The 15,504-nt window shown below is 41.8% G+C and overlaps 1 protein-coding gene across 2 annotated transcripts in view; it reads right to left on the bottom strand.

Moving 5' to 3' along the window:
- The window catches only part of LOC107379702 (zinc finger and BTB domain-containing protein 7B), a 29,630-nt gene extending 20,631 nt beyond the window's left edge, over positions 1 to 8,999 (bottom strand). Inside the window, exons 1-3 of one of the 2 annotated variants that reach the window (XM_015950580.3) lie at positions 8,844 to 8,999; positions 6,917 to 7,012; positions 6,376 to 6,413 (exon numbers count right to left, since the gene is read on the bottom strand). In XM_015950580.3, the coding sequence (XP_015806066.3) occupies positions 6,376 to 6,390 (15 nt within the window). In that variant the 5' untranslated portion in view covers positions 6,391 to 6,413; positions 6,917 to 7,012; positions 8,844 to 8,999. The remainder of the gene's footprint in view (positions 1 to 6,375; positions 6,414 to 6,916; positions 7,013 to 8,843) is intronic. The other variant, XM_015950582.3, reaches the window with a different exon arrangement.
- Between the last annotated feature and the right edge of the window lie 6,505 nt (positions 9,000 to 15,504).

Below are 15,504 nucleotides of genomic sequence, written 5' to 3'. Positions count from 1 at the left end.
GAAAGGGAGAAGACGGGCCGTTTTCATCCTTCCTAGAACTTGTGAAACTCATCCGGATCAGAAAAGTTTACAGTTCAAGGCTTTTTCTTGGAGGATGATTTGGGAACCAGCTGAACTTTTGAAGGAGTTGCTTGTTGACTCTTATAATTACCAGATTTGTGTATAAATATTAAGAAGACTGGATATTTCCTAAAGGGATTATTATTTTTTTAGATTTGTTTGGAGATGCTGCCGGAGACCCCCCCCCCCCCCCCCCCCCGAACGTGCCTGAAAGGGGTCACTTTGAGACGCGATGACTCCCTTCACCTGCTCGTGTTTGGGTGTTTATTCTCACTTTCCCTGAAGTGTTGTCTCACTGTATCTATTTATGATAACCGCCCGCTCGCCGTGTGCAGAAACAATCCCATCGTTACTAGAAGAGCTGAATCACCGTCGCTCCTTCTGTCTGAAGCCGCTTTTTTCTTTTTTTAAAGTCTTTCCACTTCATTTTTCTGACACTTTACAAGAAGAGGAGTCATGGCCGCCTGTGGATTGGTTAACCCTGGAGTGGCGTGGGCTGGTGGTCTACAGCAAGGGAGGGCCGTCAAATGCTACAGAAACTCATGACTGAAAAGAGGAAATGGCAGATACACAACTTCCTCTATTGACACAGAGCGAGTGGGGGCAAGACTCAGCTACTGCTGCAGGGTAGTCCGGACTGTGTGAAGTCACCCTTCTTGTTTAATGTGACGAAACAACTGCCGTATATTAAGTAAATGTGCCGTTTCATTGAAACACAATGATTTTGTCCTACAGTTTATAATCGTTTTTGCTTATGATAATGAAGAAACTGATTATCTGCTGGTGCATTGGCTTAATTGTAAGGGTGTGAGTGCGTCAAGCCGCTAATGCACCATCATGACCTTCATGCAGATGATGACACACACCAGTCAGAGGTGTAATTTCTCCTTATTTTTGCATCAATACAGTTCAGGGTAATAACCGAGTGTCTCAAGATTTTCTTGGAATGACTGACGTTGCCACTGAGAACAAGTAAAGGGTTCAGATATGCAGTGCAAACTATTAGTAAAAAAATCCTACTTGTTTCAGCTCCCATTACCTCCCCCCCCCTCCCCCCTCCTACTCCCACTCGTTGGGTTCATATGAAACTGAAAGACCCATGTCTGAAAAGGGGGAATTTATATGGGCTTACATGCCCTGATTAGAGCATTTCCTGGAACCATGTGCATGCATGTTTGTGTGTGTGTGTGTGTGTGTGTGTGTGTGTGTGTGTGTGTGTGTGTGTGTGTGTGTGTGTGTGTGTGTGTGTGTGTGTGTCAGACCACTCAATGTTACGTCCCCGTTGACGGACACATGGTAGTCACCAGTGGAGCAAAGCAATAGTCACATGGCTCCTCGCACGTTTTCCCACCACACACACACACACACACACACACACACACACACACACACACACACACACACACAACGTATATTTTTAAAAGTTTAACTGACCAAATAAAAATGTTCATAAATAAAGATGATGATTAAATGTAGAGAATAAAACGATTGCCGCTCAACATCGCACCCTTCATTCACCATTAAGTAACCCTGTTATTTAACATCTGTGAATCAGTGTCGGGCAGCATAATCTATTATTTACCAAAAGCTGAAACAACCCTAATAATTGACATCCACCCAACCCAGACCTGTTAGGATGAAACAACAGAATTGCTTCATGCTGACAAAATAAGAGTTTTAATGATGAGTCAGTGTTTTCTTGATGTGCACGCATGCAAACACACACCAAAGTCAGTATGACAGTAAAACTATGTGTGTTTTATATTTCAACATCATTTAGCTCTTTAACGACCAAGAACAAATATACATTTTACACTACTGCTTAGAATTAACAGCAAAAATGTCATACCATGATTCTTTTACAGCAAAATCACAACTTTATCCCAATATTTATCTTATGTTTTGTTTTATTCATTCAATATTTGGTAAGTTTCAGAGTGCAATAAAACTATTTCTATATGTCAAAATGATGATGAATAACTTGGGTGTTTGTGCAGTTTTAATGTAATAGACAGAATGTTTCTTTATGACTAATATTACAATCTCAGTTATTTGGCTAATTATCAGCAAGTCCTTCAAAATCTTTAATAACAATAATTTAGTCTGTCTTTCTATTTCTGCCTTTTGATTTTAGTATAAATATTTCAATGTGTTTTATCTGTAAGTATGAAAATTTGGAGAAAATTAAACAATTTAAACACGCATTTTAGGAAAATCAGATGTTGGAAAAATTATAAAACATGACAAAAATGTACATTATTTCTTTTTATATCTCAACTTTGGATTCATTATCTAAATTATTAATAGTCATCATTGATTGGGATAATTATTCATTAAACCTTGTGTTTTTGGTTTGTCAGTTTACAGCAGATTGTGGTCAGAATTAGAATCAGAATAAAAACTAAAAGTCAGATTGAAAGTAAGTATATTTTTGGATTATAAATTGCACTTATTTTGTCCACAGGAAAAAAATAAGTGCACTAAAGTAAATTAATTCATCTTAAATTATTTCTGTTAAGTAAATGTACAAATATAGGTTTGGTTCATTTAAAATAATGGGTTTCATATATGTGTTTAGCTGCACTAATGTAAATAAAGTTATTAAAGCTCCTCACAAACACTTTTACATTTAATATCTGGTAAAACCACCTTTAAGCACCATCGACCTGCTTTAAACTGTTCATTTTGGCATCATTCCTGAGCCACCTTAAAAGCCTGGTTGGAGTTAGCGAGCGACTGCAGCCAACAAACCACAGAGGAGTTAACTTCCAGGTTGCCTATAAAATATTCAACTGCTTGACCACTTTATTCAGCTCATATTTTGTTCCAAGGACAGGGATGTCTCAGCAAGACTCCTCCCGCCTTGTTGAGACCAGCGTTTACCAAAGTCCGACCCCCGCCGAGCGTTTATGGCGTCAGAACCGGACCGACTCAGTAAAGGAAACATTTCAGGGTTTCAGGGAAATTCACTCAGCAGTAGGGCTGCACGATATTAGGAAAGCCTGCGATAATCGATAACAATGATTGATATTGCGATGACGGTATTACTTGCGATAAATAAAAACTTAACTCAGGAACAAAAATAATCAGAACAAAGAAATAAAAAAATCATAAAAATGAGAAAAGCAAAAGATGTGAAGAAAGGGAAAAAGAAAATGAACCAGAAAAGGGAATCAGTGGATCCCGGGAAAAGCAGAATCAGCAGAAAGAGCAGAACAAAGCTAACTCAGGTGTTTGCTAACCATCAAAATGAAGTGCCGTCCGCCTCGGGGGCGGGCAACTGACCTGTGAGAACCCACCCAATTGGCCAAATGACTGAAGAGCTCAATTTGATTTGTTAAAAAAAACATCATGCTTCCGTTTGACAGAATGCATCATGTGCAGCAAACATTTCAGCTGACCATTCATTGCGACGTTTATCTGTTCTTTGCGATACGCATATCGTGCATGCTGATATTGCGATAACGAAGTATTTACGATATATTGTGCAGCCCTACTCAGCAGCTATAATGAAAACTGACAAACAAGCTTAAATGGACCCAAGATTCTTTCAGTCACTTTGCAGCTTTGTCTGAATTCATGGAATTTGGGTTCATTTTGCGGCAAAGCTGATGATGTTTATTCAAAACACTGAAATTTGTTAACTTTTACACAACCTGGGGTTCCTTCTGGAGTATTTCAACACTGAACGTTGTTAGAATGACTTAATGAACCTTTCATAAAATAAAGGGTTAAAAGTTCTATGTTGCGCTTCAAACCGGTTTCCCTGCAGTGGTTTGAAATTTTAATTCAATTCAATTCAATTCAAGTTTATTTATATAGCGCCAAATCATGACAAGAGTCGTCTCAAGGCACTTCACATAATAAACATTCCAATTCAGGTCAGTTCATTAAGCCAATCAGAAATAATGTTTCCTCTATAAGGAACCCAGCAAATTGCATCAAGTCACTGACTAGTGTCAGAGTCTTCACAGCAATCCTCATACTAAGCAAGCATGCAGCGACTGTGGAGAGGAAAACTCCCTTTTAACAGGAAGAAACCTCCAGAGAATCCTGGCTCAGTATAAGCAGCCATCCTCCACGACTCACTGGGGATCGAGAAGACAGAGCAGGCACACACGCACACGCGCACACACACACACACACACACACGCACACGCACACGCACACGCACACGCACACGCACACGCACACGCACACGCACACACACACACACACACACACACACACACACACACACACACACACACACACACACACACACACACACAGAAGGCTGCAGCTTTTTAAATGCTCAATAAAAATATGTAGATTTACTCTACGATCACGGTTGTTTAAGGGTTTGAAGTCTGAAAGTCTGAACCTATAAAAACTACATTCAAGACTCAATGTGTTTAAATGTTTTTGAGCATTAAAGGCAAAATTAACTGTAAAGGCTGAATTCCTCCCCACAGGAACTCTCTAGAAGAAGAAAAGCTCTTTTATAAAGCGCCTCTGAAGATAAAAAATCACGAAGCACTTCCGAAGAACAACATTTCAAAAATAAAAGATTCAATAAAAAAATTTAAATACTGTACAAATCAGAAAAAATAAACGATTGTGACTTTAAAAAATCTAAAGTCAAATCCTTTGCTCCTGTCAGATTTTTTCTTTTATTACATCACAAACATAAGTGTGTGATACCTGCGTGCAGCCTATACCAAGCTTCTTCACACTTCCTCATTTCTGACCAATCAGCTGACCAGCAGGAGGTTGGCCTTAAATAGACAAGATCCAAAACTAGAATTTCAGACTAAAAGAAAGAAAGAAACCGGTTGTTTATATAGCGCCGCTCAACATAAACATCACGAGGCGCCTCACAACAACAAAAATAAAAATCTTTAACATCATAAAAAAGATAAACAGGAAATAAGCAAATTGTTATTTAAAAAAATGTGAGGTAAAGGGGGAGAGAAATGAATAAGAAAGAAATCAGCTAATCCTAAAGATGGATTCGACAGAGCAGAATAAAGAGAGGGTTGTGATGAAGGTAGCACCAAAGCCTGAACAGGTGAGCCTTCAGCTGCTTTTTTAAAGGAGACCACTGAGTCCACTGATAGGCTCAGGGGGAGAGAGTTCCAGAGTCTGGGGGCCACAGCAGCACATGACCTTTGGTCTTTAGCCTGGTGCTGGACCACCAGTAAGCTTTGGTCACTGGGGAAGTGTGGAGTAACGCTGCATGATTTAGTAAAATATGAACCATTTCAAGCTCCAGTTCTTTATCATATACAAATAATCTTAACTCCTCTTTCATCACCGTCACCCACCTGCAACCCAAACGGGTTCAAGCTTGCTGCCAGGGTGGCACTAGAACCGGCCCTGCTAATAAGCTAATTTAAAGATGATTCTATATTTAACCTATTGCATAAAGTATAAAACAACAGTATTATGATTATATTTTATAATATTTTGTTTCTGAAGATCTCTTCAAGAACCCTCAAGGATTAGTAATCCACAAAATAGTGATTTAAAACTGCTAAAGATAAACGTTATCGCTAAAGCAGACAAAACAAAATCCCCAAAAGATGCAGATGAAACTTAAAAAATTTGAATACGGTGCAAAAGTCCATTTGTTTCAGTAATTCAGCTTAGACTGAGAGACCATCTAAAGGCTTGGGTACCCTCTGCAGGTGTTACTAATGGGCCATTCCCATCTGTACCGGGTCGGCCCGGGCCGGGTAGCGTAGGTTGTTTACATATCCGGGTGGCCTGGTAATTTTCCGGGCCAACCGAGGCTCATTCTCAGCCCTCTTCTCGAGGGGGTCTGCTTCAGGCCGACCAGGGCCAACACGCCCACTGCTGACAGCAAATTCACACCTTCCATTAGAGCAAGCCTCTGATTGGTGGGTAGAATCAGCCCACGTGGGCTTAAGACATGGATGTGTGGAATCAACCGGGCCAGGCTAGGGCCGACTGGGGCTACCCGGCCTGGGCCGACCCGGTACAGATGGGAACGGCCCATTAGCTGATTAGAGTGTGACACATTGAGTCTAGAATATTAAACCTTTTCACAATGTTCTAATTGTCCAAGTTTTTAAATTTGGGGTTTTTAACAGCTGTAAGCCATAATCATGACAACTATAACAAATAAAGGCTTGAAATTTCTGGCTTTGCTTGGAATGACTCTATCTCGTTTAACCTTTTAATTTGAATTACTGGAATACATTAACTTTAGCGCCATATTGTAATTCTTTAAGTGTCGCCTGCATATGACGAAGTGCACATGCAAGCAGGACGAGTCCTCTATGAAAAGAGTATAAACAGTTAACATCTTACCTGCTGTAGATACATAGCTTTCTGAACAACCCCGAGTTCTGAGAAAATAGGGATTATGACAGCTTTAGTCTTATGAGCTAACAGCTAGTTTGAGTAGCTTTCTGCGCCATAAAAGAGCTCCAGTCATCAAAGTTTAATAGTAATTTATGTCGCCACAGTTTGCATTCTTTTAGATGGAATTTACTTATTAGCAACGCAAACAGCAGCAGTTAGCTGTAGCACTTCCTGTAGGATTGTTAAAATATGTCTGCTGAAATGATGCGACGCAATATTAAAGGTGGTGTAAAGGTTTATGAAATAAGGCATACGTGAAGTCCGATGCAAGTTTTGAGAGTGGAGTCATTTTAAAGTGACAGCAATCCACTTAGGTCTTGACCTTGCTATGATTAGCTGTTAGCTTGTCAGTAAGGTCAACACTAATCTCTGTTTTTCCATACTGAGGTCATTCAAAGAGCTATCTACCACAGGGAAGATAACAATTATTTATAAATGTTCCACAGAATATGAATTTAAAAGATGTGAAACGATGCAACGTTCTTACCTCCAGTCCATAAACCCAAAAGCCAATGGGTGACTGCGGGCGATCTCCTAGCTCCTCCTTTTTGGTCCTTTTACTCAGAGGTCAGAGGTCATAAACCTGGCGGGACAAGTTTATTGAAATTCCTATGATGTTTAAATCAAGATGTCAATCAAAGGCTCTCCAAAGCAAAGCATTTGTTTTATTTTTTGTTGTGTTTTGTTAAAGATGCCAGGGTGGTTGACACTCTATGATGCACCACTCTAACCCGGGGAGGAGAGGGAGGGGGTCCTTGTAAAACACTGATAGAAACCGACCGCTTCTTACTTTGAGTTCTTTAGAAAGTTTGCCCTATACAGTGATCCCTCGCTACTTCGCGGTTCGTTTATTGCGGATTCACGACTTCGCGGATTTTTTCTTTGGAGCCTTGTTCAAGGGAAATTCGCCGATTCGCGGTATTTTTCTATGCGAAATATCAAGAAATTCCAATTTTTTCATCAATTTCATCATAAAATGCACTTTTTGTAATAAAACTATAAAAAAAACAAGTAATAATACAGTACTATGTAAAGGGAGGGTTTTAAAAGTCTGAATACTGAATACGTACCTGTTAAATAAATACTGTAAATATGGTGTCCCTACTTCGCGGATTTTCACCTATCGCGGCCAGGTCTGGAACGCATACCGCGATAAACGAGGGATCACTGTAACAATGAAGTTTGGGGAGATGCATGCATGCATGCACACAAACACACACACACACACACACACACACATACACACACACACACATAAGACCATGCCTGCAAGTTCCCTGTATGTGCATAATGATGATCCATCAGAAGGAAACAAATAAGACCTGCAGACAGTGGAGCAGGATGAAGGTCAGGTCAGGACAGCAGCAGCAGCCATGGATGAAACACCCAGCTGGCTAATTATGTTTCTTACAGGGTGACCAGAGCTGGAATCTGAATTTTCATGAAAAATAATGGATTTTCCATGTGAGAGTCCCACACTTTGACAGAGAAAGTGGAGGGCATGCTGGAAATGTCCAGTCACATGATGGTGGTGATGGCTAATGACGAATAAAACAAGAAACGAGTTTGCTTATCCTGGTTTTCTTTTTTACTTGATTAGACTCCCACCTTGCAAGGTGAGTCAAATAAAAACCCTGCTGCCTGCTCGATTTAACCAAACAAGTTGTGACCAAGTTGGGGAACCAAACCCAAACGAGTCGAGCTTGTTAGGCCGGTCTGAGGGGCGAGTCAGCAGCACTACCTCTTTATAACACACACACACACACACACACACACACACACAGCCCACTGGTTTGACAGACCTCCCCACCCATGGTGCAGGCCTTACATTACAGTCTGAGCACATCCTATTGTAACACAGGATTAAAAATAAACACTGGGTGCGCCATGGGGAGGAGGAGGATGATGATAATGATGATTAACAGACCACTGAAGGGAGATCATTTAGGCGCAAGAGAGGCTAAATCCCGCAGATCCACTGGACTGCGCGCCCATGAAGGCGGGGGCAGGTGATGTGCGTGAGAGCAGGTCGGGTTTTGGATGTCAGCCGGTGTTCTCGGCTATAATTAGCAGCCCATGTCTTCAGAAACGCACCCGGCGACCCCGCTCACCTGCACGGCCGCAAAGTGCGCACAGACTGACGCTCCGAGCTGCGGCTGCGCTATCACCTCCATCAGCACTTAAAACACCTAAAGCAGCGCTGTTGGTTGATTCGGAGGGATTAGAGAGAAAACTCGACTAGATGTCGACGAGTAACCGAATCCATACGTGACGTGGATAGTCCTCCCGTGACCCTGATCAAACTGGAGGGAGGGCAGAAGTTTCTATCAGGACAAACATGCCGCTAAAGTCCCATTTAACTTTAAGGGTCTTAATAGTTTAGCGTCGTTAGAAGAAGCAGGTGAAGTGGTTACCTGAGTGTGTCACCTGTCCCGGCTCGTCGCCTCCCACCTGACCAGCTTCCACACTTCCTGGATTACGCTGTCCCACCCTGCCAGCTGCTTTTATTACTTTAAATTCTCTCAGCGCTTGTTTTCTTCTCCGGCGCCGTGGGGGCGCAGGACACTTCCGTCTCCAAGGGTCTCTCCTCCGGCGCGTTTCTCCGGTCCTCCTCTCGCTGCAGACCGCCGGCACTCCGGGTTTGCTCTGACCCCCCGCGTACTGCCTCCGCTCGCCCACTCCGACTCCCAGCTCCTCCTTTCTAAGAACCAGGAAGCGGCTTGTCCTACTTTACACCGGTCGCGGATTGGCTCTGGCAGGGCTGGAGAGGAGACCGCCGGGGTGGGCGGGGCGCACGGGAGGGACTGTGCGGGGTCCGAGTGGTCCGATAGGCTGGCAGCGGCGTCTGTCGGAGGGAGGAGAGAGGTGAGCACGTTTGGAGACCCCGCTCCACCTCCTCCTCCTCCTCTGGGCATCACCACGCAGAGGTGGGCAGTGAAAGCGGATTGAAGATAGCCTACCTGTCAGGTGCAAAAGCATTTTCTCCCCAAATAGATTTTAAACCCTCTCCCCTCCCCTCCCTCCGCATGACTCAGCGCCATCCCACCCAGAAGTCACCTAGAGGTGACCGGGAATGGAGGAGTGGGAGTCGGGCCAGCAGAGATCCAAGCTGGGTCTGCATGGCGGCTGATTCCGGTTCAGCGAAAACCGGAGTGATAAAAGAAACTCACACAGAGGATGTATCGCATCCAATGTGGCGGCGGCGCAAAGGGCAGCAAAACGGGCTTTTCACAAAGCGCTTTTATGAATCACTTCAAGAGAAAAGTAGCTTTAATCTACAAAAGCTGCAACATGAGGGACTTTTTTCCGAAGAAGAAAAAAAAACAATCTTCAGCTTCATTATTTTACTTAAACACTTAAACTTCGAAGCGTTTAAGCCTGTGCTTTGTTTTTGAAGTGGTTTTGGGAATCACCGTGCGCTCTCAGAGCGCTCCTCGTGTGTGTGTGTATGTGTTTTGTAGTGAGGGTGCAGGAAGTCTATAAATAATTTTGCGGTGAACTAACGCAGCCCACCTATTACACCCCCCCCCCCCCATCCCCGACCTTAAATCTCTGCTTGTTCTGCGGTTGTGCTACCAGAATAAGAACATGCGCACCGAGTGCGTCACAAGTGCACTTTATTTCCAGTGGTTCCCAATCTGAGGGGCCGGATTCAAAAAGAGGGCGAAAATCTATGAAATCCGTCTCGTTGCAAAAAAACAAACACCCAATTACAATAAAAAAGGGTTTTAAATGGGTCTTAATTAGATCATTTAATATTAATTATTTGTAGCGTGTTTTAAAATATTCGTTTTACTGCAGCAAATTAAAGTTAACATGCTAAGGTGTATTAAGACAAAAACCTTGAACATTTTTTGCTTACCCTAAATTAAAATCTTCCAAATTCATCAAATTCAGGAGTTTACTGACAGGTTTGTAGCTCTTCATGAGAAATAAGAATCCAATCAATCACCTTTTCCACAAAGTTTGTCCGTCTGAGGCCTTAAAGCAAAAGGTTCTCCAGTTCCTTCTTTGAAATAAAATTTGCTCAGCTGGTTTTGTTTCTGCTTATGAACTCAACATTTTCTCCACAGTGGTTTTCATTAGTTGTGCAACACTCATGATCTGTGTGGGGACACTTTTGACTAAAAACACACTTTTATGCTTTTAAACATTAGTTTTATGCTCATCCACAACAATAACCTTTAATTAGTTCAGTAAATATGAAACAAGACAGAGTTTTGGCACGATGTTTCTGTGTGGCTGCAATAAAGTCAGTGTAGAAATAAAGTACATATATGACCTCCACTGTTGTTTTAAAGCTTTCACGAGTCTGCAGGAGTTAACATCAGTCTGTGGTTGAACTTGCAGCAGCAGATGCAACGTGAGCAGACTGGTTTTAGAGCAGGAAGGATCCTGCTGTGTGTTTGTGGATCGACTGTTGTTGTTGATCCCAACACTGAGTAGCAGCTTCTTCTTCTGTGGTTTTGTTTCCCTTAATAAATCCTTCTCCCTGACAGACAGCACACAAGTCCCCACACCTTTAATCATGGCAGGTAATCCAGGTCAATTTTAACCTCCTTGACTTTAGAATAATTTCAACCCTATTTATTGGACTTTCGTTAAGCAAATAAATAAATAAATAAATAAATAAATAAAACACCTGGTCTCTTTTTTAAAATGCCTTTTTTAGAAGTTTTTTAAAGTTATCTCGCCATCTAGTGGTCGCTCTACAATCTGCAGCCTCCTGCATTTAAGGCATCTTTTCTGCAGGTGCTTGCAGACGCAGCATGTGGCTTTCCTCCACATTTTTTGCCTTTAAAGTTTTTCTCCAAGCTCAGATTTATAACTAAGGAATGTAAAATCCACAAATATGTTCAGCAACACTGCAACGACCCATTTAATGACACAATTATGCTGCTTTGTGCGACTCAACAGGGGCTCTCCCCCACAAAGTGCAAACACTAACAAGAGTAAGTTTAATGTGCTTTTGAGTTTTGAATAAAATATGTGCAAAACAATTAACACCAGCAGGGTGGGGAAGAGGTCCAGAAATACCTTTTTGGAGAAGGATGAGAAGCAAGAAGTGGAGAGGAAGCAGGTGTGTCAGTGCAGCCATAATCCATAGGTGGAGACCGATTTAGTTCCAGTCAAGAGCAGCTCGAGGGTCCCCACATGGAAAAGCCTGACCTTGGATCTGAGTTCTATATCCATGAGCAGTAGAGTGGACAGGTCACATTCACGCACACACAGGAAGTTGTTTTATTGCACAACTGCATTTGGAGTTGAGTCAGAAAATCCTCCAATCCTCAGAGATGATGTTTGAGTGGAAGCCTGGGTCACGGGGGTCACATTCAAGTCTTGATTGGTGCTCCGAATGTGCAGAAAATCCACCCTGATGATACACTCAGAGGAAGAGAAACTCTGTAATCACCTGGTAGTTTTAGGGAAATTACAGGAATGCATGATGACAGTGGAGAGGTGAGGCTGAGCTGCATCTTGACTACTTAAACACATCGTATTGTTCCAGTAATGCAAGCTTCTCAAACATGATGCAGTTTAAACATTGTTATGTTAAAATAAATTTTCTCAGACTAGAAAAGTAAACAGTTAAACCTTCAAAATGTGTATGTGTGTGTGTGTGTGTGTGTGTGTGTGTGTGTGTGAGAGAGAGAGAGAGAGAGAGAGAGAGAGAGAGAGAGAGAGTTTTCACATCCTGCAGGAAATTATTGTAAAACAGTCAAAAACCAAACTAAACCAACCTTCATTTGAACCCTTTTGGATTTGTTTTCTACTGTTTTCTTAAAGTTGTGTGTGTGTTTTCTAATTACTTTAGGGTGTTTACAATTCTGGTCAACAAGCTGATTACACACACACACACACACACACACACACACACACACACACACACACACACACACACACACACACACACACACACACACACACACACACACACACACACACACACACACGCCTACACGACAGTGTGAGTGAAAACTTTCTTCAGTAAATCTTTATAAAAGAAAAGTGATGCTTTTCATAAAAAGATCAAACACAGTCTTACCTAAAATATTAGCAAATATCTACAAAGACAAACCTAAATGGAATTAAATTAATCAATAATTGCATATTTAGCTGCTTACTGAAAGTAAATAAACACAAATCTGAACACAGACTGAAATCTAAATCCACTTTATTTTTACATCCACATTTACATCATCATCATCATCATCATCATCATCATCATCATCACAAGCACAACCCTCCTCACCCTAACTGCATCTTCTGCTACTTTATTTTCAAAAGCTAAAGCTATGATGAGACATTTGGTCCTTAAATATATATATGTATGTATATATATATATATATATATATATATATAGTCTAGGCAACATGGTATCAGGTGTTAAGACAGAAATGTCTTGTTGCTACCTACAGAAAACATCAAAGATCGCTGAAAATGGTGCTGAAATCATGTCTGTCTTCAACAGAAGGAGGACGCCGCCGCCAAGTGAGCATGAGGCTGATGACAGCAGAGAGCAAAGTGTCGGGCAAACCGGGAGAACGGGAGAGAGTCTGCGAGCGCCAAAGGAACAGTTAGCGACCCGAGATGCAGAATTAGATGAAAGGCGGCGAGAAAGACAGAAGATGAAAGACAAAGAGGTCGACGGGTGAGGAAGCACACAACAGACCCACAGAGAGGCGCGTTTTCACAATACGGGAAGCTGGTGGAACCAAGTCATGTGAGCCACGGTGCACAGCAGAGCAGCATTGTACGTCTCAGACACACACACACACACACACACACACACACACACACACACACACAGAGAGAGAGAGAGAGAGAGAGAGAGAGAGAGAGAGAGAGAGAGAGAGAGAGAGAGAGAGAGAGAGAGAGAGAGAGAGAGAGAGAGAGAGAGAGAGAGAGAGAGAGAGAGAGCATTTTAATTTACAGAAGTTGTCAGAGTGAATTGTTGTAATGTTCAATAACTAAACACCACACACCAGGAACAACAGAACTATTGGTGGACCACTTCTAATTATTCAAATTCATACGAGTATCAACTTTACAGTGAATTTTAAATGTTATAATAATTATTGTTATTCGGATGAGGAAAATATTACACTTTGGTGAAGAATGGGAGGAAAGAGGCCGTTGGAGCTGGAAACCAGGAAGTCTCTGCTCTATTGCCCACATTCTAACTTCACAGTGCACTTTCTACCCAACAGCAAAGAAGAATTCCATCTTATCACATTTATAATCGTTATAAAAGTGATTCACTGGTAATAAAAACGCACCACGGATATTGCTGTTGTAATTGACTTCGAACATTCCTTGTCAGTTATAAAGTGCTTGAACAGAACACCATTGGAGTTCCTTTCTTTGTCATTTGAATCCGTTTAATTTAGAAAAATCCTCTTCAGTTGTGAAAATGGCCGAGTTTCGGTTTGATAGCAGAGCTGTTGGAGTCATGACTCACTGAGCCACCTCTTCTTCCTGTCTGTCAGTTTTGTTTGATTGTCCCAGCACAACCCATTGGTTCAACATGAGGAAAAAAATGTATAAACAAGAAACACATTGACAAATAATTAGGACAAAATGAGCTTTTTAGAACAGGCGTTCCACAGGGTTCCTTTTTAGGACCTTTTTTGTTCATGTATTAAAAAAATTACCTAAAGATACTGAAAACCAATTTTTTGCAGATGAGGGTTTCATATATGTAAATGCCAAACAAACAAGTGGTGGGAGGGTTACAGGGGCTTCGGTTTTAAATCCTTGAATTGTACCTAAAGTGTCCTAGTGCTTTTTGCAATCAGACAAAGTCTGTAATGATTTCATTATTAGTATTATTATTATAAATTGGAGGGAAAGCCAAAACTTAGACGAGTTAATGTCTTTTTTCTCTCTCATTGGCCACTTTATTAGAAATACTCTGCTAGTTTTACCTTCAGAAGTGCTTTGATATAGAGTCTAGATTGTCATTTACCAAAGCCAAATGAACACACATAATATATAACATTCACATGGTTTACTCAGCTACTTTAACTCGGTATTCAGCAAGTTGTTGGTAACATCCCTCAGAGCTTCTGGTCCTGTCGTCTTCTGCTGTTGGAGTCCATCAGCTTTGAGGTTTAACAAGTTGCGGTTCAGATCGGCAGACTATGGTTGGCATGAGTAGTTTTTTTATTCATTTTAGCCTTTTTGTCATCTAGGACCAGTCTAACCAGTGTCCTCTGACATCATTGAGGCCTTTTTATACAATCAGCTGCTCCTCACTTGCTTTTTTTAGGACCATTCTCTGTAAACCAGGGTATTCAATTCCGGGCCTCACCAGTATCCAACGTGTTTTAGTGGTTTATGTGCTCCAAAATACTAGATTCTGTGGTTGAATCATCTGTGCCAGGGGCGGCGTTAGGCCCGGCTACTTGGGCTGAAGCCCCGGATGTTTTATGAAAAGCCCCGGATCTAAATCGCGGAAGTAACATGCAGTACCAAAGTCCAACAGAGAGGGAGCAGCTGGCAGTAGTTTGTATACAGCCTGCCTGAGCCTCCACCACTGAAGAAGAAGCCCTTCAGCAGCCGGCTTCTTCTACACTCTCTGTCTGAAACGCATGAGTGAAGATGGACATGAGGACGTCTTTTAGACCAAAAGTACCGCAACAGAACCCCAGCTCTGATGAGACTGGTGCTGACTCAGGTTTGTGAGCCTTATTTGAAAATATTTGTTGTGCTGCTGGTTTGCCTAAAGTTAGCTTATCAGGTAAAGTTGTTGGAGAAAGAAAGGGAATATTTACTATCATCTCACACTAAACACTAACAGGAACAATACTCTGCCCTGAATGTGCTGAATATGGAGCTTCAGATTAAAAATTATTTGGTACAATATGAATATATATGATGTTGACTAGTGCGTGTCACGTGTGTGTGTGTGCGCACGCGTGTGTGTTAAGCCCCGGATCTTCTTCAGTCCTAAATCCGCCCCTGGTCTGTGCAGCATCTCATCAGGCTCTGCAGAAGCCTGTTAATCACCTGAAATCAGGTGTGTTGAAGCAGAGTTAACACCAAAACCTGCTGGATACCGGCCCTCCAGG

The sequence above is a fragment of the Nothobranchius furzeri genome, chromosome 5 (genome assembly GCF_043380555.1).
Source record: "Nothobranchius furzeri strain GRZ-AD chromosome 5, NfurGRZ-RIMD1, whole genome shotgun sequence".
Lineage (NCBI taxonomy): Eukaryota > Metazoa > Chordata > Actinopteri > Cyprinodontiformes > Nothobranchiidae > Nothobranchius > Nothobranchius furzeri.
The sequence above is the reverse complement of the archived record's forward strand: the minus strand, read 5'-3'. Positions and strand labels throughout refer to the sequence as shown.